The following is a 24,250-nucleotide window of genomic DNA, read 5'->3' on the forward strand; positions in this document are numbered from 1 at the left end:
GCCACCACACGCTCAGCCACCACACACTCGTGCCACCACACACTCAGCCACCACACACTCGTGCCACCACATACTTGTGCCACCACACGCTCAGCCACCACACACTCATGTCACCACACACTCATGTCACCACACACTCAGCCACCACACACTCAGCCACCACACACTCAGCCACCACACACTCAGCCACCACACACTCAGCCACCACACACTCATGTCACCCACACTCAGCCACGACACACTTGTGCCACCACACACTCAGCCACCACACGCTCATGTCACCCACACTCAGCCACCACACACTCAGCCACCACACACTCAGCCACCACACACTCAGCCACCACACACTCATGTCACCCACACTCAGCCACCACACACTCAGCCACCACACACTCGTGCCACCACACACTCGTGTCACCACACACTCATGTCACCACACACTCATGTCACCACACACTCAGCCACCACACACTCAGCCACCACACACTCATGTCACCACACACTCAGCCACCACACACTCATGTCACCCACACTCAGCCACCACACACTCATGCCACCACACACTCAGCCACCACACGCTCATGTCACCCACACTCAGCCACCACACACTCAGCCACCACACACTCAGCCACCACACACTCGTGCCACCACACACTCAGACACCACACACTCATGTCACCCACACTCAGCCACCACACACTCGTGCCACCACACACTCAGCCACCACCACACACTCAGACACCACATGCTCGTGCTGCCACATGCTCAGCCACCACACACTCATGCCACCACACACTCAGCCACCACACACTCATGTCACCACACACTCAGCCACCACACACTCATGTCACCCACACTCAGCCACCACACACTCAGCCACCACACACTCGTGCCACCACACACTCATGTCACCACACACTCATGTCACCACACACTCATGTCACCACACACTCAGCCACCACACACTCATGTCACCACACACTCATGTCACCACACACTCAGCCACCACACACTCATGTCACCCACACTCAGCCACCACACACTCGTGCCACCACACACTCAGCCACCACACACTCATGTCACCACACTCAGCCACCACACGCTCAGCCACCACACACTCGTGCCACCACACACTCAGCCACCACACACTCGTGCCACCACATACTTGTGCCACCACACGCTCAGCCACCACACGCTCAGCCACCACACGCTCAGCCACCACACACTCATGTCACCACACACTCATGTCACCACACACTCAGCCACAACACACTCAGCCACCACACACTCAGCCACCACACGCTCAGCCACCACACACTCAGCCACAACACACTCAGCCACCACACACTCATGTCACCCACACTCAGCCACCACACACTCAGCCACCACACCCTCATGTCACCCACATTCAGCCACCACACACTCAGCCACCACACACTCATGTCACCCACACTCATGTCACCACACACTCAGCCACCACACACTCAGCCACCACACACTCATGTCACCACACACTCATGTCACCACACACTCATGTCACCACACACTCAGCCACCACACACTCAGCCACCACACACTCATGTCACCACACACTCAGCCACCACACACTCAGCCACCACACACTCATGTCACCACACACTCAGCCACCACACACTCAGCCACCACACACTCAGCCACCACACACTCAGCCGCCACACACTCAGCCACCACACACTCATGTCACCACACACTCAGCCACCACACACTCAGACACCACACACTCAGCCACCACACACTCATGTCACCCACACTCAGCCACCACACACTCGTGCCACCACACACTCAGCCACCACACACTCAGCCACCACACACTCAGCCACCACACACTCAGCCACCACACACTCATGTCACCCACACTCAGCCACGACACACTTGTGCCACCACACACTCAGCCACCACACGCTCATGTCACCCACACTCAGCCACCACACACTCAGCCACCACACACTCAGCCACCACACACTCATGTCACCCACACTCAGCCACCACACACTCAGCCACCACACACTCGTGCCACCACACACTCGTGTCACCACACACTCATGTCACCACACACTCATGTCACCACACACTCAGCCACCACACACTCAGCCACCACACACTCATGTCACCACACACTCAGCCACCACACACTCATGTCACCCACACTCAGCCACCACACACTCATGCCACCACACACTCAGCCACCACACGCTCATGTCACCCACACTCAGCCACCACACACTCAGCCACCACACACTCAGCCACCACACACTCGTGCCACCACACACTCAGACACCACACACTCATGTCACCCACACTCAGCCACCACACACTCGTGCCACCACACACTCAGCCACCACCACACACTCAGACACCACATGCTCGTGCTGCCACATGCTCAGCCACCACACACTCATGCCACCACACACTCAGCCACCACACACTCATGTCACCACACACTCAGCCACCAAACACTCATGTCACCCACACTCAGCCACCACACACTCAGCCACCACACACTTGTGCCACCACACACTCATGTCACCACACACTCATGTCACCACACACTCATGTCACCACACACTCAGCCACCACACACTCATGTCACCACACACTCATGTCACCACACACTCAGCCACCACACACTCATGTCACCCACACTCAGCCACCACACACTCATGCCACCACACACTCAGCCACCACACGCTCATGTCACCCACACTCAGCCACCACACACTCAGCCACCACACACTCAGCCACCACACACTCAGCCACCACACACTCGTGCCACCACACACTCAGACACCACACACTCATGTTACCCACACTCAGCCACCACACACTCGTGCCACCACACACTCAGCCACCACACACTCATGTCACCCACACTCAGCCACCACACACTCAGCCACCACACACTCGTGCCACCACACACTCATGTCACCACACACTCAGCCGCCACACACTCAGCCACCACACACTCAGCCACCACACACTCGTGCCACCACACACTCAGACACCACACACTCATGTCACCCACACTCAGACACCACACACTCATGTCACCCACACTCAGCCACCACACACTCAGCCACCACACACTCAGCCACCACACACTCATGTCACCCACACTCAGCCACCACACACTCAGCCACCACACACTCAGCCACCACACACTCAGCCACCACACACTCAGCCGCCACACACTCAGCCACCACACACTCATGTCACCACACACTCAGCCACCACACACTCGTGCCACCACACACTCGTGTCACCACACACTCAGCCGCCACACACTCAGCCACCACACACTCAGCCACCACACACTCGTGCCACCACACACTCAGCCACCACACACTCGTGCCACCACACACTCAGCCACCACACGCTCATGTCACCCACACTCAGACACCACACACTCATGTCACCCACACTCAGCCACCACACACTCATGTCACCCACACTCAGCCACCACACACTCATGCCACCACACACTCAGCCACCACACGCTCATGTCACCCACACTCAGCCACCACACACTCAGCCACCACACACTCAGCCACCACACACTCGTGCCACCACACACTCAGACACCACACACTCATGTTACCCACACTCAGCCACCACACACTCGTGCCACCACACACTCAGCCACCACACACTCATGTCACCCACACTCGTGCCACCACACACTCAGACACCACACACTCATGTCACCCACACTCAGACACCACACACTCATGTCACCCACACTCAGCCACCACACACTCAGCCACCACACACTCAGACACCACACACTCATGTCACCCACACTCAGCCACCACACACTCAGCCACCACACACTCAGCCACCACACACTCAGCCACCACACACTCGGCCACCACACACTCATGTCACCCACACTCAGCCACCACACACTCGTGCCACCACACACTCATGCCTCCACACACTCAGCCACCACACGCTCAACCACCACACACTCAGACACCACATGCTCGTGCTGCCACATGCTCAGCCACCACACACTCATGCCACCACACACTCAGCCACCACACACTCATGTCACCACACACTCAGCCACCACACACTCAGCCACCACACACTCATGTCACCACACACTCAGCCACCACACACTCAGCCACCACACACTCAGCCACCACACACTCAGCCGCCACACACTCAGCCACCACACACTCATGTCACCACACACTCAGCCACCACACACTCAGCCACCACACACTCAGCCACCACACACTCATGTCACCCACACTCAGACACCACACACTTGTGCCACCACACACTCAGCCACCACACGCTCATGTCACCCACACTCAGCCACCACACACTCAGCCACCACACACTCAGCCACCACACACTCAGCCACCACACACTCAGCCACCACACACTCATGTCACCCACACTCAGCCACCACACACTCAGCCACCACACACTCATGCCACCACACACTCGTGTCACCACACACTCATGTCACCACACACTCATGTCACCACACACTCAGCCACCACACACTCATGTCACCACACACTCAGCCACCACACACTCATGTCACCCACACTCAGCCACCACACACTCATGCCACCACACACTCAGCCACCACACGCTCATGTCACCCACACTCAGCCACCACACACTCAGCCACCACACACTCAGCCACCACACACTCGTGCCACCACACACTCAGACACCACACACTCATGTCACCCACACTCAGCCACCACACACTCGTGCCACCACACACTCAGCCACCACACACTCATGTCACCCACACTCAGCCACCACACACTCAGCCACCACACACTCGTGCCACCACACACTCATGTCACCACACACTCAGCCGCCACACACTCAGCCACCACACACTCAGCCACCACACACTCGTGCCACCACACACTCAGCCACCACACGCTCATGTCACCCACACTCAGACGCCACACACTCATGTCACCCACACTCAGCCACCACACACTCAGCCACCACACACTCATGTCACCCACACTCAGCCACCACACACTCGTGCCACCACACACTCAGCTACCCCACACTCGTGACACCACACACTCAGCCACCACACACTCATGTCACCCACACTCAGCCACCACACACTCGTGCCACCACACACTCAGCCACCACACACTCGTGCCACCACACACTCATGTCACCACACACTCAGCCACCACACACTCAGCCACCACACACTCAGCCGCCACACACTCAGCCGCCACACACTCAGCCGCCACACACTCAGCCACCACACACTCAGCCACCACACACTTATGTCACCCACACTCAGCCACCACATACTCGTGCCACCACACACTCAGCCACCACACACTCAGCTACCACACACTCAGCCACCACACACTCGGCCACCACACACTCATGTCACCCACACTCAGCCACCACACACTCGTGCCACCACACACTCATGCCTCCACACACTCAGCCACCACACGCTCAGCCACCACACACTCAGACACCACATGCTCGTGCTGCCACATGCTCAGCCACCACACACTCAGCCACCACACACTTATGTCACCCACACTCAGCCACCACATACTCGTGCCACCACACACTCAGCCACCACACACTCGGCCACCGCACACTCATGTCACCCACACTCAGCCACCACACACTCGTGCCACCACACACTCAGCCACCACATGCTCGTGCTGCCACATGCTCAGCCACCACACACTCATGCCACCACACGCTCAGCCGTTACTGCATTAGGATCTTTAGCCTCTTCAGTTTGACACCCAAAATTAATATTTTGCCCTGCATGTAATCTACCTGTGTATAGATATTTGTGGCCATATTATATTACCTGACTTACTGTGCTGTCACAAACTGCCCTGTTGTGTCTGGAAAACACTGTTTCCTTGAAGTCATCTTTGCGGTTTTCCAGCCACCATTCTCCCAAAGTTCCCCAAGTCTTAGGGAAGAGTTACGATTTATACATCACATTCAGGGCTAAGCACTCTACAGTCGCATGTCATCTAGATGTTGATTGGTGGAAAAGCCTTTCCGATGATGGCTAAGAGGTGTCTGGTCTATGGGATCTGTAAGTCACTTAGAGTCTTTATAATACTGTGCCCACTTAACAGCATAGTAGTGTTAGGTGCTCCCCTAGCGCCAGTGAACTGTGTAGCCGCAGGTTGTTGTCTCTGTTGACACTGACAGGAATGGGCTCCTCTCATGGAGTGGCCTTAGAGCCAACCAGAATGCCGCTGGCTGCTCCCTAGCATTTGTGCCACCGTTGGACTGAGAGCATATCTTGTCAGTCCGGTCATTGTTATCACTGTAGGGCTCACGGGTGAGTGAGACTAGCGACCACTCTCCTCCTGTAGCATGGGTCCCGCCCTCCAGCACTGCAGCTAAGTTACAAAGAGAAGGGAGTTTATATAATGCATGGTGATGCACCACTGTGACGCTCACACTTAGGAGATAGGAACAGGAGGAGATGTGAGTGTAAGGCTCACACTTAGGAGAGAGAAACAGGAGGAGATTGTGAGTGTAAGGCTCACACTTAGGAGATAGGAACAGGAGGAGATCATGCGTGTAAGGCTCACACTTAGGAGATAGAAACAGGAGGAGATGTGAGTGTAAGGCTCACACTTAGGAGATAGAAACAGGAGGAGATCATGCGTGTAAGGCTCACACTTAGGAGAGAGAAACAGGAGGAGATTGTGAGTGTAAGGCTCACACTTAGGAGAGAGAAACAGGAGGAGATCATGCGTGTAAGGCTCACACTTAGGAGATAGAAACAGGAGGAGATGTGAGTGTAAGGCTCACACTTAGGAGATAGGAACAGGAGGAGATCATGCGTGTAAGGCTCACACTTAGGAGATAGAAACAGGAGGAGATGTGAGTGTAAGGCTCACACTTAGGAGATAGGAACAGGAGGAGATGTGAGTGTAAGGCTCACACTTAGGAGATAGAAACAGGAGGAGATGTGAGTGTAAGGCTCACACTTAGGAGATAGGAACAGGAGGAGATGTGAGTGTAAGGCTCACACTTAGGAGATAGGAACAGGAGGAGATGTGAGTGTAAGGCTCACACTTAGGAGATAGGAACAGGAGGAGATGTGAGTGTAAGGCTCACACTTAGGAGATAGGAACAGGAGGAGATGTGAGTGTAAGGCTCACACTTAGGAGATAGAAACAGGAGGAGATGTGAGTGTAAGGCTCACACTTAGGAGATAGAAACAGGAGGAGATGTGAGTGTAAGGCTCACACTTAGGAGATAGAAACAGGAGGAGATCATGAGGTAAGGCTCACACTTAGGAGATAGGAACAGGAGGAGATGTGAGTGTAAGGCTCACACTTAGGAGATAGGAACAGGAGGAGATGTGAGTGTAAGGCTCACACTTAGGAGATAGAAACAGGAGGAGATCATGCGTGTAAAGCCATCTACTACGTAAGAAGCTTGAAGCCTGCCTGGTCTGCATGAGACACTATCTGAAAACCTTTTTAAAAGTAGAGAGACGGTGATAGGGAATTCCAGGACGGAGTATGTGTGTATACCCTCATCCTCTTAGTAAGTCAAGTTTTTTCTCTGTTAACATTTAAAGATAAGTTAACCATTTTACTGTTTGATTCTTCCCCTACTTTGTTTAGTTGCAACTGTTATAAGGGTTTTGTTTTCTAATCATCTTTCTTTAATTGCATGAACATGACATTTCTAACATTATGAAGTAATCAAGCTTTTGTCGGCTACCTCTGTATAATGCTGTTACAAAAGTTACAAGCAACTGACTGGCTGGTGTACATTGGTAATTAGATGCTGGCTCTATTCTACCAACATGAGAAAGAAATCCTCAGAGAAGTCAGAGCAGCAACTGAGACCATTCTCATTAATAGCTTGGTTGTATTGATAGAAACTTTGTCTTTGTGTTTGCATCGTCTTCTTAACTCCGAAAACACTCAAGGAAAAATCACTACCAGCCGGACTTGGCAGATAGAGCTTGCGCCCAGGAGCAGATTTTTATTTATTTAGCATTAGTGACTGGGGACAGCCCTTCTGGCAGCTAATGACCTGCTGGAGTTGTGTGCCCAAGGCAAAGCTTAAGGCCATTAGTCCAACAGGTCATTAGCTGACAAATGCCTGCCCCGATGCTGACACGGTAGCCGTGAAAACATTAAAGTGGGGTTGTTGGAGTGTGGCTGGGCCACGGCTGCTTCTTTTTAAGCATTTTGGGAAATGTGTTCGATTATTCATAAAGTTTGTCTTTTATTTTATTTTTTTAAACTTTTTAAAAAATTTATTTATTTATTATGTGTATGGTTTTCTACCTGCACGTAGGCCTGCAGATCAGAAGAGGGCATCGGATCTCATTACAGATGGTTATGAGCCACCATGTGGTTGCTGGGATTTGAACTCAGGACCTCTGCAAGAGCAGTCAGTGCTCTTAACCACTGAGCCATTGCTCCAGCCCTCTCTTTTATTTTTTTTCATTTTTCTCTTTTTAAAAATTGAAACAGGATCTTGCCGTGTAGCCTAGGCTACCCTCAAACTTTCAGCCTTCCTGTGTCAGCTTCTTAAGCACTGAGATTTTAGATTTATGCCACCCCACCCAGCTGGACATCTTTAATTGTCTTTGTTCTGGGGGCATTTTCAGACAGTTGGAGTTTAGGAAACACCAAACAATTGTGTGCCCAATCTAGTACTTCCCTGTGTTACAGATGTGAAGTATGATATAACAAAGAAGAAAGAATATAAAGGGTCTAGCCTTGGGATTTGGTTTGTTGTTGCTGTTGTTTACAACAGGGTCTTAAGGACTAGGAGTATAGCATACACCACCACCTCTAGTTTATGCAGTGCTGGGATCAAATCCAAGGCTTTGCCAGACACAATGGTATATGTTTAATTCCAGCACCAGGGAGCAGAAGCAGAAATATCTCTGTTTGAGGACCACCTGGTCTACAGAGTGAGTTCCAAAAACAGCCAAGGCTACACAAAAATATTCTGTCTCAAGCAAACAGACAAACAAACAAATCCCTCACAAAACCAGAGCTTTGTCCGTGCTAGATAAGACTACACCTACTGAGCTATTTCCTCTGTTCAAACTGTTCGTCTTCTCTAACTGCATTCATCCGTCTCTTCTCCCCTCCTCATTCTCTTTCACTTCTTTATTAGCTGTTTAATACTCTCAGAATTTGAAGTTTGAGTCAACCACCCCCAAATTTTTCTTTGAAGGCGGTGTGGTGTCTTAGTCACTGTTATATTGCTGTGAAGAGACCGTGACAACTCTTATGAAGGAAGACATTTAATTGGGGCTGGCTTACAGTTATCATTGTGATGGGAGGCATGGTGGCATACAAGTACCGAGGAAGAAGCTGAGTTCTACATCGGGATCCACAGAGAGCAGTGGGAGAGAGACACTGGACTTGCCATGGGCTTTGGAAACCTCAGAGCCCACTCCCAGTGTGGACCACAAGACCACACCTCCTAAGAGTGCTATTCCCTGAGTCTGTGGAGCCCATTTTCATTCAAAGCACCATATTCCACTCCCTGCGCTCTCATGGGCTTATAGCCATATTATAGTCCAACTTCAAAAGTCACCATAGTCTGAAGCCGGTTTAAAAGTCCACAGTCTCTTCTGAGACTCACTCGGTCCCTAACTGTAATCCTCTGCGAACCCAGATCAAAAGGCAGGTCACATCCTTCCAGCTCACAGTGGCAGAGAACACACATTAGTGTTCCAGAGGGCTTCATAGTGAGGAAATGCTAGACCAAAACAAGACCGAAACCAGTGGGGCATAAACTGCATCTCCATGTCTGATGTCACAGCGCTCTTCAGATCCCCAACACCTTTCATCTTTATTGACCGAAACACACTTCTCCCTCGAGCTGGCTCCACTCCCTGTTAGCTGCGCTCCCTGGCGAGTATCCCACTATCCGAGGATCTCTAATACTTTGAGGCTCAACACAGTCCAGGCTTCACCTTCACAGCTTTACACAGTGGCCTCTCTAGGCCTCCGTGCAGGAACACATGTGCCTCTGACACATACCTGGCCTCACCAGCTTTCCTGCCGTAGGTGGAAATTCCATAATCGCAAAGCAAAAACCACAGGACCAAAGCTGCCGAGTTCTGCTGCTCGCTGGGCTGGAGCATGACCCCCTCGTTCAATTACATTTTCATTAGCTTTCTTTTTTCAGTGGTTTCCTTTGCGGCCTAAGATTGGCTGTTCTGAGACTTGCCCTGTAGAGCAAGCTAGCCTTGACCTTAGATCTGCCAGTCTCTGCCTTTCAACTTGTAGGATTAAAGTATGCACCACAATGGCCGAAGCTTTTCTTTAATTCCTTTTCCCAAGCTGGCAGCTTGGGTGGGGTCCTGCTCTGAGGTCCCCACGCCCTTTCCCCGACTTAGCATCAGACTCTTCTTCAATCTGGTCACACTTCCCCTGCTCCTTCTCTCTCCCCACTGTGCAGGTTGTGCTTTTCCTTGCTCCGCTTACCCTCAGTGCCTACTGATGGGCACACAACACCCACAGTGCTTACTGATGGGCACACAACACCCACAGTGCCTACTGATGAGCGCACACAACACCCACAGTGCCTACTGATGGGCACACAACAACACCCACAGTGCCTACTGATGGGCACACAACAACACCCACAGTGCCTACTGATGGGCACACAACAGTCAGAGCGCCTCTCTTGGGAAATGTCCTCCACCAAGGCTGTGAGTCCGTAGCTCTTCAATTTAGCCACAGGCAGATTCTTTTGGACAAGAGCAGAAAACAGCCACATTCTTCACCAAAGGATCATAAGAACAATTTCAAGGTCATGCATTAATTAATTAATATTATTCTCCTCTGAAACTCCTTGAGCAGTGCTCGCACAGTTCAAACCACCGTCAGCACCACTCTCTTCCAGGCTTCTACTGATGTGGCCCAGTAAGCCCAACTTAAACAGTTCAATCGCTGTTCTAGTTCAAAGTCCCAAATGTCCCATATTCTTCCAAGGAAAAACCCCCACATTCTTGCCTAACCCAGGGAGAGTCCCCCATACCAACTTCTGACTTAGTTAGGGTTCCATTGCTGTGAAAAGGCCGTGACCATGGCACCTCTTATAAAAAACAACACTTAACTGTGGCCAGCGCACAGTTGAGAGATTTTTAGTCCATTACCATCATAGCAGGAAGTATGGCCCTGTATGCAAGCAGACGTGGAGCTGTGGAGGTAGCTGAGAATTCTATACCTGGATCCACAGGCAGCAGAAAGACAGACATATTGGTCTCGGGTTGGACTTTTGAAACCTCAAAGCCACCCCCATTGACATACTTTCTCCAACAAAGCCATGAGTGCCACCCCCTATGAGCCTCTAGGACCATTTTCATTCAAACTACATCAGGGTGGGAGGGGGGCAGTTACTTACTTTTCTGATCACAGTACCAAGAGACCACATTGTCTAGAATTTCCCTGAAGGTTAGGTTTTTGAAGAACTGTAAAGATGTTTGGTTAAAATAGAAGTATAGTTTTGCACAAGCTATGTTGGTTTTAATGCACAAATTCTGCGTGTATTTCCAAACCTCCTTTTACAGAACGAAGGAAAGGAAGCTATGGTATTTCGAGTGTCTGACTTCTATTGTGGCCCGATTAGAAATGAAACTGAAAATGGAACTGTGGAAGTGCGCACATGCTGTAATCGAAGGATTTATTGTAAGGTCGCACTTACAAACTTGGAAACCTATTTGTACAAGGCACCATCCCTCCGTCCTTCAGCAGACATCTTTGAGACAAACCCCCGGGTGAATCCCTGTAACCAACCTGGAGATTATCAGCACTAGAAGAAAACAGGCAAACCACTAAAATAGGCCCAAGTCTCTGAAAATGTAGGCAAACTAACAGTGCCCCCAAGTGTGACAAGACACCGACAGTGACATCCTCACCACTGGCCTTTATCCCAGGAGGAGAGCAGGACAGCTGAGCGATGTCATGATATGTCGTAAGAGCGGAATTGCCTGGGGTTTTACTGGCCGTTCAGTTCTCAACACCTATTTGCAGATTTCCTAGTAATCCAACTTTTCCAACATATCTCATTTTCCCCTCTTGTATGCACATTTTTAAACTTTTAAAATCTGTCGTTTTTCTGGATTAAATTTGGTATTTAAATCGGTGATTATTTAGCTTTGGACAGTGGTAAATAATCGGTGATCAATGGTGAAAAATAGATGCCTTTATTCAAAAAGGATTACTTTTTGTTTTTTCTCTCTCCTCTCTCTCTCTCTCTCTCTCTCTCTCTCTGTTTTTAAGGTTTTAGCTAGCAAACTAGCTGTGTTAACTGTCTTAGTTTTAAAGCCCAGCCAGAGGTGGTGGCTCATTTTGGCAAAAGGTTAATGTTCGACAACTGTGGCAAGTTTGAAGCCATCCTGACCTACAAAGTAATGAGAACCGTGAATGGGGACCTGATGTAAATGGAGACTGAGCATGGAGATGGTGATTGATAATCCCAGATACCCTTTTCTTGGATGAGTAAACCAAGATTGGGGGCGGGAGGGTAACTTCCTTAGCAATCTCCTTAGACAATGTGTCCATTCAAATATGTTACAATGATGCAAGATGTGGTAAAGTTACATATTAGAATTCATTTCCACTCCATTATTAGGGGAAGGTTTTTATTGGGAATAAGAGAAAAACTACCCAGAGGCACCCGGAGTATCCAAAGCAGAGAGAAAGAAGTAGACTGGAAATGGCCAAGCCTCCTGGTTGAGGGTGAAGCTGGAGAATGGAGATAGTGAGCTAGCATGAGAGAGAACAGAGCGTAGGCAGAGAGGGAGAGGGAACAATGGGTTAGGAGGATGAGGAGCTGTGCAGAGGGAGGGCCAGGAAGCTAGGGTAGACTTGGAACTGTGTCATCATAACACTTGTGAGTAGAGACTGAGGGAGCCGGGAGGCCGATGAGCTTGGGTCGGCTGATAGGCACCGCAGGTGGCCAGATGTCCCTTCTGCCAGAAGTAGGGTTTGAAAAGGACTCCTTTTGATAGATTGGAATTGGTTTCCTAAGTTCCTGAGGAAGCAGCCAAAAGTTAGTTCTGCAATCCAACTTGTGCTCATTTCTGGATGTCTGGACTTCCTGAGACCAACAGTCCAATAATGGTGTTTTAACCACGAACCTTTTTAAGTGTACTACTTCGTTACAGGAATCTTTAAATTCTTGTTTATTCTGGGGAGTCTGGGAGAACAGGTGCCGCAGCGATGCCTGTGTGCCAGTCAGGGGAGAGCTTACCTGCAGGGCTCAGTTCTCTCCTTAGATTATGGAACCTGTAGTCACAATCTGTGCCACAAAACATTTCCAGCCACCTATCCTTTAAAACCCAAGTTACAAGAAGTAGAAAAGGAGGTTTACTTAGAGGCCACATTGGATTTTATACCGTCTTTAGATAACTGCTGTTTTCCAAAACCTTTCTGTGGCGGGTAGTTGGTTAAACATTGTATCAGCGGCTCTGAATCAGAGGTGAAGATTATCAATTTGCTGTGTTTCTGCTGCACCTGTCCTGTTGGCTGGGCCCTTCCTTCTGCTGCCCCTCCTTAGCAGAACCTCCAGCTCAGTAGAACAGATTGCCACCCCTCCCACAGAAACACGAGGCCTTACGTACCTGGCAGCATTAAAAAGCCTCCCTCAGCCTCCCTCCAGAACGTCTGTGAGTTAGTGCTGTGTGTAGAGCTTTCATCAGAGAGTTCATTAAACCTGGTAGGATGGAGTGCAGAGCCTTCTTCCACAGACTCCAGCGACGGCTGACGGCCGTATCAAAGCCCCTCATTTATATTAATCAGCATGCAGATAGGGCTCATCTGGGTTTTTGTGCCCAGCTGGTGGCTGGGTAGACTTTACCCCTTTGGTATTTGGCTGCAGTCACAATTCCCTGTGTTCCTCAGAGGTCACTGCCCGAGTGAGGCTGCCAGGCGGAGTGCTCTTGCTAAGCACTGGAAATGGAATCCCCCCCAGGCAAGACAAGGAATGTGAACCCAGTTTGCAATGGACAAAGAGCCTTATGAATATTGGGTGGTACCCATGTTCTCTATGGGAAGATGCTCCCCTCTACCCAGGCCTCACAGCCTCATCTTGGTAATGAAAATCTTTCCGTTTTTTACTTGGGCTCTTGTGAGCCCTGTGCTTCATCTGTGCAGGAAGAACTAAAGGAAGACGCCCCTGCTTGATCCCTAAGCTTCCTCTATGTCTTTTCTTCCTTTTCTTTTTTCTTAAGGTTTCTTTATTTTATTTTCTGTGGACCACATAGTGTGCCTGGTGCTCTCAGGCCACAAGAGGGTGTTGGATCCCCTGGCAGGAGATACAGATGGTTGTGAGTTATTGTGTAAGTGCTGGGAGCCAAATCCAGATCCTCTGCAAGAGCATGAGTCCTGGTAATCCCTGAGCTGTCTCTCCACCTTCCTCTTTATCGCTAAGTCTGTATTTTCCTGGTAATATGGATGGCCTGTATTTGTGTTAAAACCATAATTTGTTTTTCTCTAAAATGTTTGAAAGCCAGACCAGTGCATAACTTTAATCCCAGCACTCGGGAAGCAGAGGGAAGTGGGTCTCTGTCAGCTCAAGGCCAGCCTGGTCTATTAGAAAGTTCTAGGGCAGCCAGGAATATATAGACCCTGTCTTTCAAAGGGGTGTGTGTGTGTGTGTGTGTGTGTGTGTGTGTGTGTGTGCACGCACTGATAATTATTGGAGTTTTATTTTTTTGAAACATAGCCCAAGTTAGCCAATAAATCCCCTAAAATGATCTTGACCTTGTGACCACCCTTGCTTCTCCTTTCCAGGTGCAGGGGTTGCATATAAATAAATAAATAAATAAATATATATATATATATATATATATATATATATATCATACATCACCTCACCTTCAACACCGGGTCTTTACGTGCTAGGCAAACAGTCTACACCAGGGGAGCTACACCACCAGCCTGGAAAACATTTTCCCTAAGAGCATTTTGCCTTTGCTTCTGTTCTTCGAGGGAAGGGCTCCAGGAGTGCAGTGGACATGCCTGTGACTGCACTGCTGTTCCGAGGAGCGAAGGCTGGGTGTTTGGTCTTCACACACTGCCTAGACAGAATGATGATTCCGTGTTGCTTTGCCATTCTGCATTGTCATAGTGTAGTAAAGTCTGTGGCTGAAAACAACCTTTCGAGGGTCAGCAAGATGGCTCAGTGGGTAAAGGTACTTGCTGTACTGGCCTTGTGACCCAGATTTGATCTCCCCCACATATGAGGAGAGAGCCAGCTCTACAGTTCTTTTCCAGCCTCCACTAAGCTATAGCACATGTGAAGGACGCACGTGTAGCACATGTGTATACACACACACACACACACACACACACACACCATAGGCACAGACAATAAATGCTTAAATTTTATTTTCTCGTGTGTGTTGGTGTTTTCCCTGTGTGTGGGTCTGTGCACCACATGCGTGCCTGGTGCTGCAAAGGATAAAGGGGTGTTAGTCCTCTAGAACTGGAGTTACAGATGGTCGTGAGCTGCCACATGGGTGCTGGGACTCAAACTCGGGTCCTTGGAAGACCAGCCTGTGCTTTTACCGCTGGTCCGTCTCTCCAGCCCCGCACGGCAACCCTTTCAAGTTACATTAAACTCAACTGTGTCACCTTAGCATGTTCGCTCAGCCTAGTGAGCGTCTCTGAAGCCGAAATAGCTTATTTTCCTCTTTTATTCCCTAAAGATTTAGTTATATTTTGCTTTAGCTTTTAATTCAAACTGGCCCGGTACTCTGGCTAAACGTCCACAGCTCTTGAATCCAGTCCATCCGTCAGCTGCGATGGACAGGACGCCCGAATCAGGTTTATTAAGAGAGGCACAGCTTGTCCACATAGAGGACTCACTACCACTTCCTGATCTTGTGTTGGCTGGCCCAGAGACTGTTGACAGACAATACCCTAAGTGGTTTGGTGGATATAACTCGGCTTGAAGCCTCTCTCGGAGAATAAAAACAGAATATGTCAGCCCTCTCCCAAGGGGGGAAACTTATTATTTTACAAAAGCAGCCTAAGAAAGGGGATACGAAGGTAGCATGGGACCTGTTTAAGCAGCCGTAGACTTAGCCTGTATAATACCAGTGATTCAGAAAGGCCAGACATTTTTAATGAAAGCCTTCTGGTCTCTGTCACTTGTCCATGGTCGTCCTGTTGTTGCCCTGTGTGAGAGACCCTGCAGCGCTGTTCTGCAGGACTGTCAGTTCCTCATGTGCTCCAGCAGCTCATAAGAGAGGTAGGTGGTAGAGTGAGACAACTCGAAGCCCTGCATCTGGGCCTGGGTGGTAGTGGACTTGTTCAGCTGAGCTGAAGCCATCAGAGGCCAGGTCTCCCTCCGCCCCAGGGAGGGGTGGAGCTAGCTCTCCAGCTCTCTAACCCCTGGGACCAGCTGTCTCATGCTGCCAGGGACATCAGCTGGGCCACAGACATTGACACAGACCCCCTGAGCTTCAGGGCCACAGATTCAGACATAGGATGCCATGGCCTCAGGGGGCAGGCAGTGCAGGCTCCTCACCCAAGCTGGTCCTCACCATCCTCATGTTTCCATTCCATGCCCTCCTGTCTTAATAGTGCACGAATCACTCTGCTTCTCTTCCTCTGCCACACGCCCACCGACTGCATGGTGGCGGGTGTGCCCCTGGTGGCTTCCATCCTGGGTGTTTCCTGTGTGCCTCTGCCATCTGGTAGCAACAGTGCCTCTACGTCTTCATTTCCTCTGTACGTGTGTGTGCGCGCGCGCGCGTGTGTGTGTGTGTGTGTGTGTGTGTGTGTGTGTGTGTGAGAAGACGATTTATTGCAGTTCTCAGGGATCAGAGCATAGCTGTGTTTTCTTTTGCTTTGCTTTGCTTTGGCTTTGTCTCATGGTGCCCAGAGTCTTGCGCGCACTAAGCAAGCCTTCTGCCTCCAAGCTGCACGCCAGTTGTAGTTACGTTATCTTTAGTTAGGAACTACCACTTTGCCAATTTTCTGGGTAGACCATCAGTCATAATGTTTTTCAGTGGAAATGATTTTATCATCATTCTCCATGCCTTAAAACCAGCCCGGGCACCTTAATGAAAACCTTCCTCAACGTACAGTGAAGGGGAGATTTGAATGTAGCTCAGCAGAGGAGTGTCAACATAAATGAGGCCCTGGGCCAATCCCCAGGAGCACCAAAGAGAAAATCGTCACGGAGGGCCCAGGTGCATGACAAGCTGATAGATAAAAATACAGCAAAAGGGACCCAAACCTGAACCAGTAGGCATAATGTGGGAGGAGGAGACTTGCGGAGCCCCACCCCCTAGGAGGAGGAGACTTGTGGGGCCCCACCCCCTAGGAGGAGGCGCCTTATGGGGCCCCACCCCCAAACTGTTTCTCCAATAGAAATGGTAAGCCTTGAAAGTATATACATACTACTTTATATAAAGTTAGCAGATTGTATTTGTATATTTAGGAGTGAGAGAGAGCTTGTCTATGTGAACATTTAAGAGGTCAGGAATTGGAGAGAGAGCAAGGTGGTGTGTGAGAGGGGCTAGAGAGAAGAAAGGGAAGGGGGATGCGTACTATTGTTTCAAAAAACAAAAAAATTACAAAAATAAAATAATTTGAGCCTTCAAATATATATAGTGTTGGGGAGAGGATATATACATACATACACATATATATACACATACATACATATATATACACATACATACATATATACATACATACATATATATACATATATATATATATGGTAGTAATGTGAGATATTCCATCCACTTCTCAAGTGTGTCTGATATTACGGATTAAGTCAGCAATGTCCCCCAAGCATCATGGAGACACTTGGTCTTTGGTTGGTGGCATTATTTGGGGACATCCCAGAAGTGTGTAGCCAAAGGAAGTAGGTGATTTTGGTCCTAAGGGGTCTGTTATCACCGCTGCTTCCTGAGAACTGGCATGTAACTGCTGTCTTCTGCTGGGTGCTCCCACAGCTGTGGTTTTTTCCTTACAGTTGTGAACTAGGCGATCCGAAACTGAGCCCAGACAGCTCGCTCCTTCCTGAAGCTGTTTCTGTCAAGTCCTTTGGGTCACAGCAATGCAAATTCACTAGTGCCTTGCCTGACTATAAATGCTGAGATTTATGGGGTTTGTTTCGGGGGGGGGGGTAGTTTGAGTTTTCGATTGTTTGGGTTTTTTATTGTTATTGTTGGTTTGGTTTGGTTTGGTTTTGGTTTTGTGAGGACAGGGTTTCTCTGTGTTATCCTGGCTGTCCTGGAACTTCCTCTGTAAACCAGGCTGGCCTCACACTCAGAGATCTGCTTGCCCCTGCCCCTGCCCCTGCCCCTGCCCCTGCCCCTGCCCCTGCCCCTGCCCCTGCCCCTGCCCCTGCCCCTGCCCCTGCCCCTGCCCCTGCCCCTGCCCCTGCCCCTGCCCCTGCCTCTGCCTCTGCCTCTGCCTCTGCCTCTGCCTCAAGTGCTGGGACTAAGGCTTGCAGCACCCAGCTGGCCGAGGTGTGAGTTTTTGAGCTACCGAGAACCCTACAAGCCTCTTGCGAAGCTCCCTCTACCTTACATTGGAAGGGAAACAGAACTCCAATTGACCAACTCCAAGTCTCAGAGCAGAAACATTTAAGAGCCTGGAACAGTGTGTGGATCTCATTCTCAGTCTGCTTTGCTCTCTTGCATCGTCCTCCCCTTGGACGGCCAGGGGCTTCCACTCTGTTCTTCCCTGGGCCTGAGGAATCATGACCTTGAATTTTTCTCGGTTATTCTTGTCTAATGCACCTGGAGAGGAGTTTTAAGGGGTTTGACTTTTAGGTTCTAGACTCCCCTCTGGGTGTCGTTATCTCCACTATCGCTTAATATATTTTTAAATCTATCTCTCTCTCTCTCTCTCTCTCTCTCTCTCTCTCTCTCTCTCTCTCATACACAGTGCCTATATGGCAGTCACAGGACAACTTGGGGAAGTCATTGACTTTCTTCCCATCATGTGGGTCTCAGGGGTCACTCACTGCCAGTTTGGCAGCAAGCACTTGTACACACTGAGTTCATCTTGCCAGCCCTTCATAGCTCTGTTGATGACCTAAGTTATTTCCCAAGAATCTCAGGTTGGGACAGGAGACATGGCTCTGTGGTGAAGAGCACTTGCTGCTCCTGCAGAGATCCTGGATCTGGTTCCCGGCCCCCAATGAGGCAGCTGTGGGCTACTCATCCCGACAGTCCCAGGCCTCGTCCTCCTCCACAGATACCTGGAGGTCCATGCTGCACATGCAGACAAGCAGGAACACACACATCCAATAGACGCAGTGTTTGAAGAGTCTGAAGCTGGCAGGCCTATAATTAATTCCAGCACGCCAGAGGCAGAGGCAGGCAGATCTCTGTAAGTTTGAGGCAAGCCTAGACTACGTTGTGAGTTCCAGCCAGTGCTGCCTCTGTCTCAAAAAAAGAAAAAAAAGCAAAAGAAAGGAAAGAAGGAAAAGAAAAAAATGTGAAATAAATTTACTGCATTATGAATGAGCTCTATATAAATATTTGCAGTTTTAAAAAAGGATGAAAATGAAGTCCATCGTTCTTTGATATAACGGTTTAAATTAACATTCTGGGCTCTGAAAAGGCATTTCTATGCGCAGTGTACAAGTTAGCTTAGGACACAGCCAGCTCCTTTAGAGCTGTGGAGCTGTGTTCAATGCTCTCCTCCCTCCATCTGTGTCTCCTTTCGGTCGCCATAGCTGCAGAGGTGCATGTTCAAGTAAAGCCACTGGTGATACAGGTCATGTATGTATAAACTGTGAGCACACTAAGGAGAAAGGTTAGCAGAACGTCTTTGTTGCTTCTGCTTCATCTGTACTTCAGGGGTAAAGGAAACCTGGGTTATCCGGAGCCAGGTCTGCTGTTAAAAGTTCATGCCGTCATTTTGACATTGCATGTTGGACCTTCTCTTTGTAAACCCCTCTTCACATGACCAGAACTGGTCTCCAAGCCCCAACTGTTTCAAAGCTATAACATCCCTTAGTGACTGACTGATCTGTATTATGTGTCGGGCCGTCAGGAGCTCCTGGGATGTTGCTTGTATAAACTGTAATCCAGTCTGCTGCTGTGTGTTTAGTTACAGACTTTCACAGACCTATCAGTGATATTCAATCCTTCTGGATTCAGGAGTGGGGCTTATCTGATACTTTCAGGAGAAAGACATCCATTCACTCTTCTCTCTTCCCCACCTTAATAGCTCAGAACATCTGGTTGTACCGTAGGGTCACTGTGCCCCCATTCCTCTGGAGCTGTGTTGCTGTAATATTCCTTGAGTATTTAGTTACTTATAGGACAATGTTATTTGAAGACGGGGAAAAACCTACAGGTCTTACAAATTAGCTCATGTGCAGAGCTAGAAACAAATACCTCTAATCAGAACGATGTCCATTTCAGCAGCAGTGCGCAGTGTGACTGTAAAGAAAGGTAAAGTCCGTGTGTCAGAACCTTCAAGCAGGTCTTTTTCCAAATCGATGCCATTTTCCTCTAAGAAAATGTGTATTAAATACAAGATACCAGAGATTAAAGTAGCCTCATGTCTCATTGTGTATCCCCTGGCTTACTTCAGTTACAGCAATGATAAAGGCTGTAACAGAATCCTTTAATTCAGTCAGAACTGAGCTAAGCTTCAGGAAACCAAGAATAGAGCTCGACTACAGACTGCACAGCATAGGAAGAGGATGGGCTTGCCTTGAGGAACTCCTGTTTGAAATGGCTGCATTGAATGTTACCAACTGTCTAGCTATTTTATCCTCCTAATTAAGATTCTTTATGTAAACAAGCACAAAGAGACCATTTACTGTTTTCTACCTGTTCCACGATGTGAAACAAATTCAACACTTTTGATTGTGCTTGGTTTTTTTTTTCTACAGTTCTTTCAAAATTTTCAGTGTTTATGGTATATTTGACCCAGGGGTCCTATACTAAATGTGTCCGTAGTGCGTTTTTTATTGCTGCTGGGTAACGGGACCCCAGACTTAGCACAAGTAATGATTGCATGATGGGAACACCATTCAGGCCATAAACTCAGCGCAGCATAATGCCAGAACTAAACAAAGGCCTAGTCCATCAGAGCCCACAGTTCTGGGAACACCTCTGAATGAACTAACCTTGCTCTTTGGATTCTGTATTCTGTAGTTCTGCTTTTGGTTAACCGTTCTTGTTAACTGAAGTATGTCGACCCAGAACATAGTTCTGGTGCTTAAAAGCTCACCCTGAGAAAGGCTCAGGATCCCACACACCCAGGGTAACTGCCAGCCAACGAATGAGGGCTTTTTATGGGCTTAAACCCATGGCCCATCAGTCTTCGCCAACGAATACCCCACAGTTTTTCTGGAGCAGGGTCTTTCCTTGTAGTCCTGGCTGTTTGGGGTTTACTGTGTAGAGCATCCTGGCCTTGGACTCACCGAGCTCTGCCTGCCTTTGCGTCAGGAGCGTTGTGATGTAGGAGTGTGCAGCGCCCCCTCTGACTCCTCGGTGTATTTTAAGTACAAGAGAACAAACACATTTGAAAGGTGAGCTGTTTTCTTACTGTTGTTTGTTCTTTCTGTACTAAGTATGAAAATTAGCATTGTAATGACTCCCAGAATGGGAGGCCTGGAATAGCAGCCATTGACAGAAATAAACATGCAGAAAATTAGCTGAGTTAATAGTTCATTCGTCCTCTGTTGAGATGCTCTGTTCAGATCCTACGTTGTGACTAAATGGAGCTGCGCCTCAGAATGTCCACTCCATTTGTTTTCTTGTCGTTTTAGGTTGTGGAGCTCCTAGCAAGTGCTCTGATGGACTTGGTGCAAGGCATCTACCAGGAAAACTCTGCTTCCACCCAGGTACGGCATTGCAGACTTGGATAAGGTGCTGTCGCAGAGCAGCTCAGGGGGCAAGCATTTCCTTCCTGTGTGATGTTTAAACTGTATGTGATTTTTTTTTTCTCCTCTCTTTTTTCTTCCTTTTTTTTTTTTTTTTTTGAGATTAGTGTTCTGGCTACAAATTCATGGCCATACGCTCAGTCCATACCAGCTTTACCCAATTAAAGCCGCCTCTGCTCCTCTGGCTGGAGTCTCAATCTGTTCGGCCCGCAGCAGCCGGGCAGACACCAGGGCACTGCTGGCTGGCAGGCCGCACAGTCGTTAAGGGGCTGCTGGCAGGAAGGACTGCTCGCCCAGTGGCTGGGCCAGCCTCTCCCGGAGAATGCAGGCTCTGTGGGACAGTGAGCCTGAGCCCAGCTGTCAGGAAGGGCGGGGCAGGAGTGAAGTGTCTTTCATAGCCAAAGTCCAGAAGTGTGGTACACTATTAGAGTCTCTGCGGCAGAGACCAGGACAGCCGCACGGCTGGGTTGTTTTGATTAATTTTATAGGTTTAGAATTAGGGCTTTCTGACTCATTTAGCAGGTCATCTCAAGAAAGGTTAGATTTTATTTCCTTAAAATGCAGTTCTTTCATTCAGTGGGAGATTAGATGTGAAGTGCACAGGTCATTGCCCACCCCCGCCATTCACCGTGATGTCTGCCGTTAGAAGGGATCTTCTCGGTGTTTCACTACTGTGACTTCCTTAACTCCTGCATTAGCAAGCTATCTCTTAGTACACACTAGAAAAACGTGCATGCGCGCACATCCTAAGCATTAACACGTCTACTTGGGAAAAAAGAGGCAAATTTTACTAAAAGTGAACCGTAGACCATGAGCAACTTAGGTTTAAAAAAAAATAAATCTGAAGTGTAACTCAGGAATTCTGGAAGGTTACAGCAGTGGTTAGAGAAATGTGAAGAATTTGGCACCTCGGACATCTGCTAACATCGGCCTCAGGGACACGGCATCCCCAGAAGGCATCTCTGACCTCACCTAAGTAGCACGTTGGAATGTGGGGACCTCCCAAGATTCAGACCACACTGAACCCTGTTTGCAGGGTTTCCAAAGACCAGAGTGGCTCTCCGTGTGACCGAAGGTTCAAATCAATGGTGAGAGAATAGTCTGTGATCAGGCTCTACTCACCGAAAGATCCCTTGCACATGACATGAAGATGGGGGCCGCTAGACAAGTGACATTTTAAATGATTTACCTGCTTCCTCCCTTGTTCTTCACAAAAGTCCCCAGAGAGGGTAGGTGCTGCTCCCAGTGTGAGGTATGAAAATGGGGGCTTAGAAAAGATTGAATGACTTCTCAAGGTTGCACAACTCACCTGGGATTCGAACTTTAAACCCTCTTAGCCTTTCTTATTCTACTCCTGCTCTACCCTAACTCTCCGTGGTTTGATCGCTTCCACTGGCCATGCCTAAGGTCTCACCAAGTCACTGCCACAGCGACCTGTTGATGCAGCTGGGGCGTTGTTCTCACTGAGGCGTCCAGCTCAGTCCCATAGAAAGTGGGAACCAAGTCCTAGTGTGGCTGGCTTTGTTTTTGGGGGGTGTTTATTTGTCGAGACAAGATGTCCTGTTAAGTGACACACGCAGACTCACACAGGGTGAAGGCTAACCTGAGCCACATAAGAGCCTCTCGACCTGAGACTGTCTGAGAAAACAGAAGCAAGCAAGCACACACACCAGGGAATCCTCCTGCCTCTGCCAGTCAGAGCCTTCCCCTTCCCAGCCTGAGGGCATAGATGGGTATCTCGAGCACGTGGGACTGGGACGTGAGTGGCTCCTGTCGGTTTGCTCTCTTCCCGTACCTGCTCTCCTATCTGTGCACTGCGCTCTCTGACGTCACTAATCACTGCGTGGCGTGTCAGACGGCCCAACAGCAGCGGTAATAAGTTGTCACACACATCTGACAGGTCCCCACATTACCCAAGAGGAATAGGCTCGCCCTTGGGAGACGCTCATTTTATGGGAGAAAATGTTACAACTTAGAGCTAATAGTAGCATCCAAATTTAACATCTGAATCGTATTCATTAATATGTTTGAGGGTTAGATTTGAACTCGGGGTTCGTTTGGGTTTTTCAATTAGATTCCAAGTCCCATGAGGTTTTTAAAATACATGATCTGTTTGTAAAAGGAACAGAAGAAACAACAAAGGCTTCGAAGGGCCTCTGATGGAATGGGACAGCCACTGAGCAAGCTCCATCTGCTGCTTTTACCATTGGCCAATAAATTCTCTTTAAAAACATATGTAGTACAGCTTTGTTCATCTGCCTCCCGCTCCCCAGACAAAGCCCTTTAAAGCGTTTTTCAGAGCGATTAAGATTCAGAATATGGCTGAACCCTTTGAGGACTGGTTATA

The 24,250-nt window shown here is 49.2% G+C and overlaps 1 protein-coding gene and 1 long non-coding RNA gene across 6 annotated transcripts in view; one reads left to right on the top strand and one right to left on the bottom strand.

Moving 5' to 3' along the window:
- The window catches only part of LOC102551730 (uncharacterized), a 42,902-nt gene extending 29,023 nt beyond the window's left edge, over positions 1-13,879 (bottom strand). The window contains exon 1 of the long non-coding RNA XR_597453.4: positions 13,649-13,879. This is a non-coding gene — a long non-coding RNA (uncharacterized LOC102551730). The remainder of the gene's footprint in view (positions 1-13,648) is intronic.
- The window catches only part of Pdss2 (decaprenyl diphosphate synthase subunit 2), a 229,059-nt gene that overhangs the window by 132,135 nt on the left and 72,674 nt on the right, over positions 1-24,250 (top strand). For all 5 annotated transcript variants that reach the window (XM_063279333.1, XM_063279331.1, XM_063279332.1 and 2 more), the window contains one exon: positions 21,790-21,864. In XM_063279333.1, coding sequence (XP_063135403.1) covers positions 21,790-21,864 — 75 coding nt within the window. The remainder of the gene's footprint in view (positions 1-21,789; positions 21,865-24,250) is intronic.

Source organism: Rattus norvegicus, chromosome 20 (assembly GCF_036323735.1).
Source record: "Rattus norvegicus strain BN/NHsdMcwi chromosome 20, GRCr8, whole genome shotgun sequence".
NCBI lineage: Eukaryota > Metazoa > Chordata > Mammalia > Rodentia > Muridae > Rattus > Rattus norvegicus.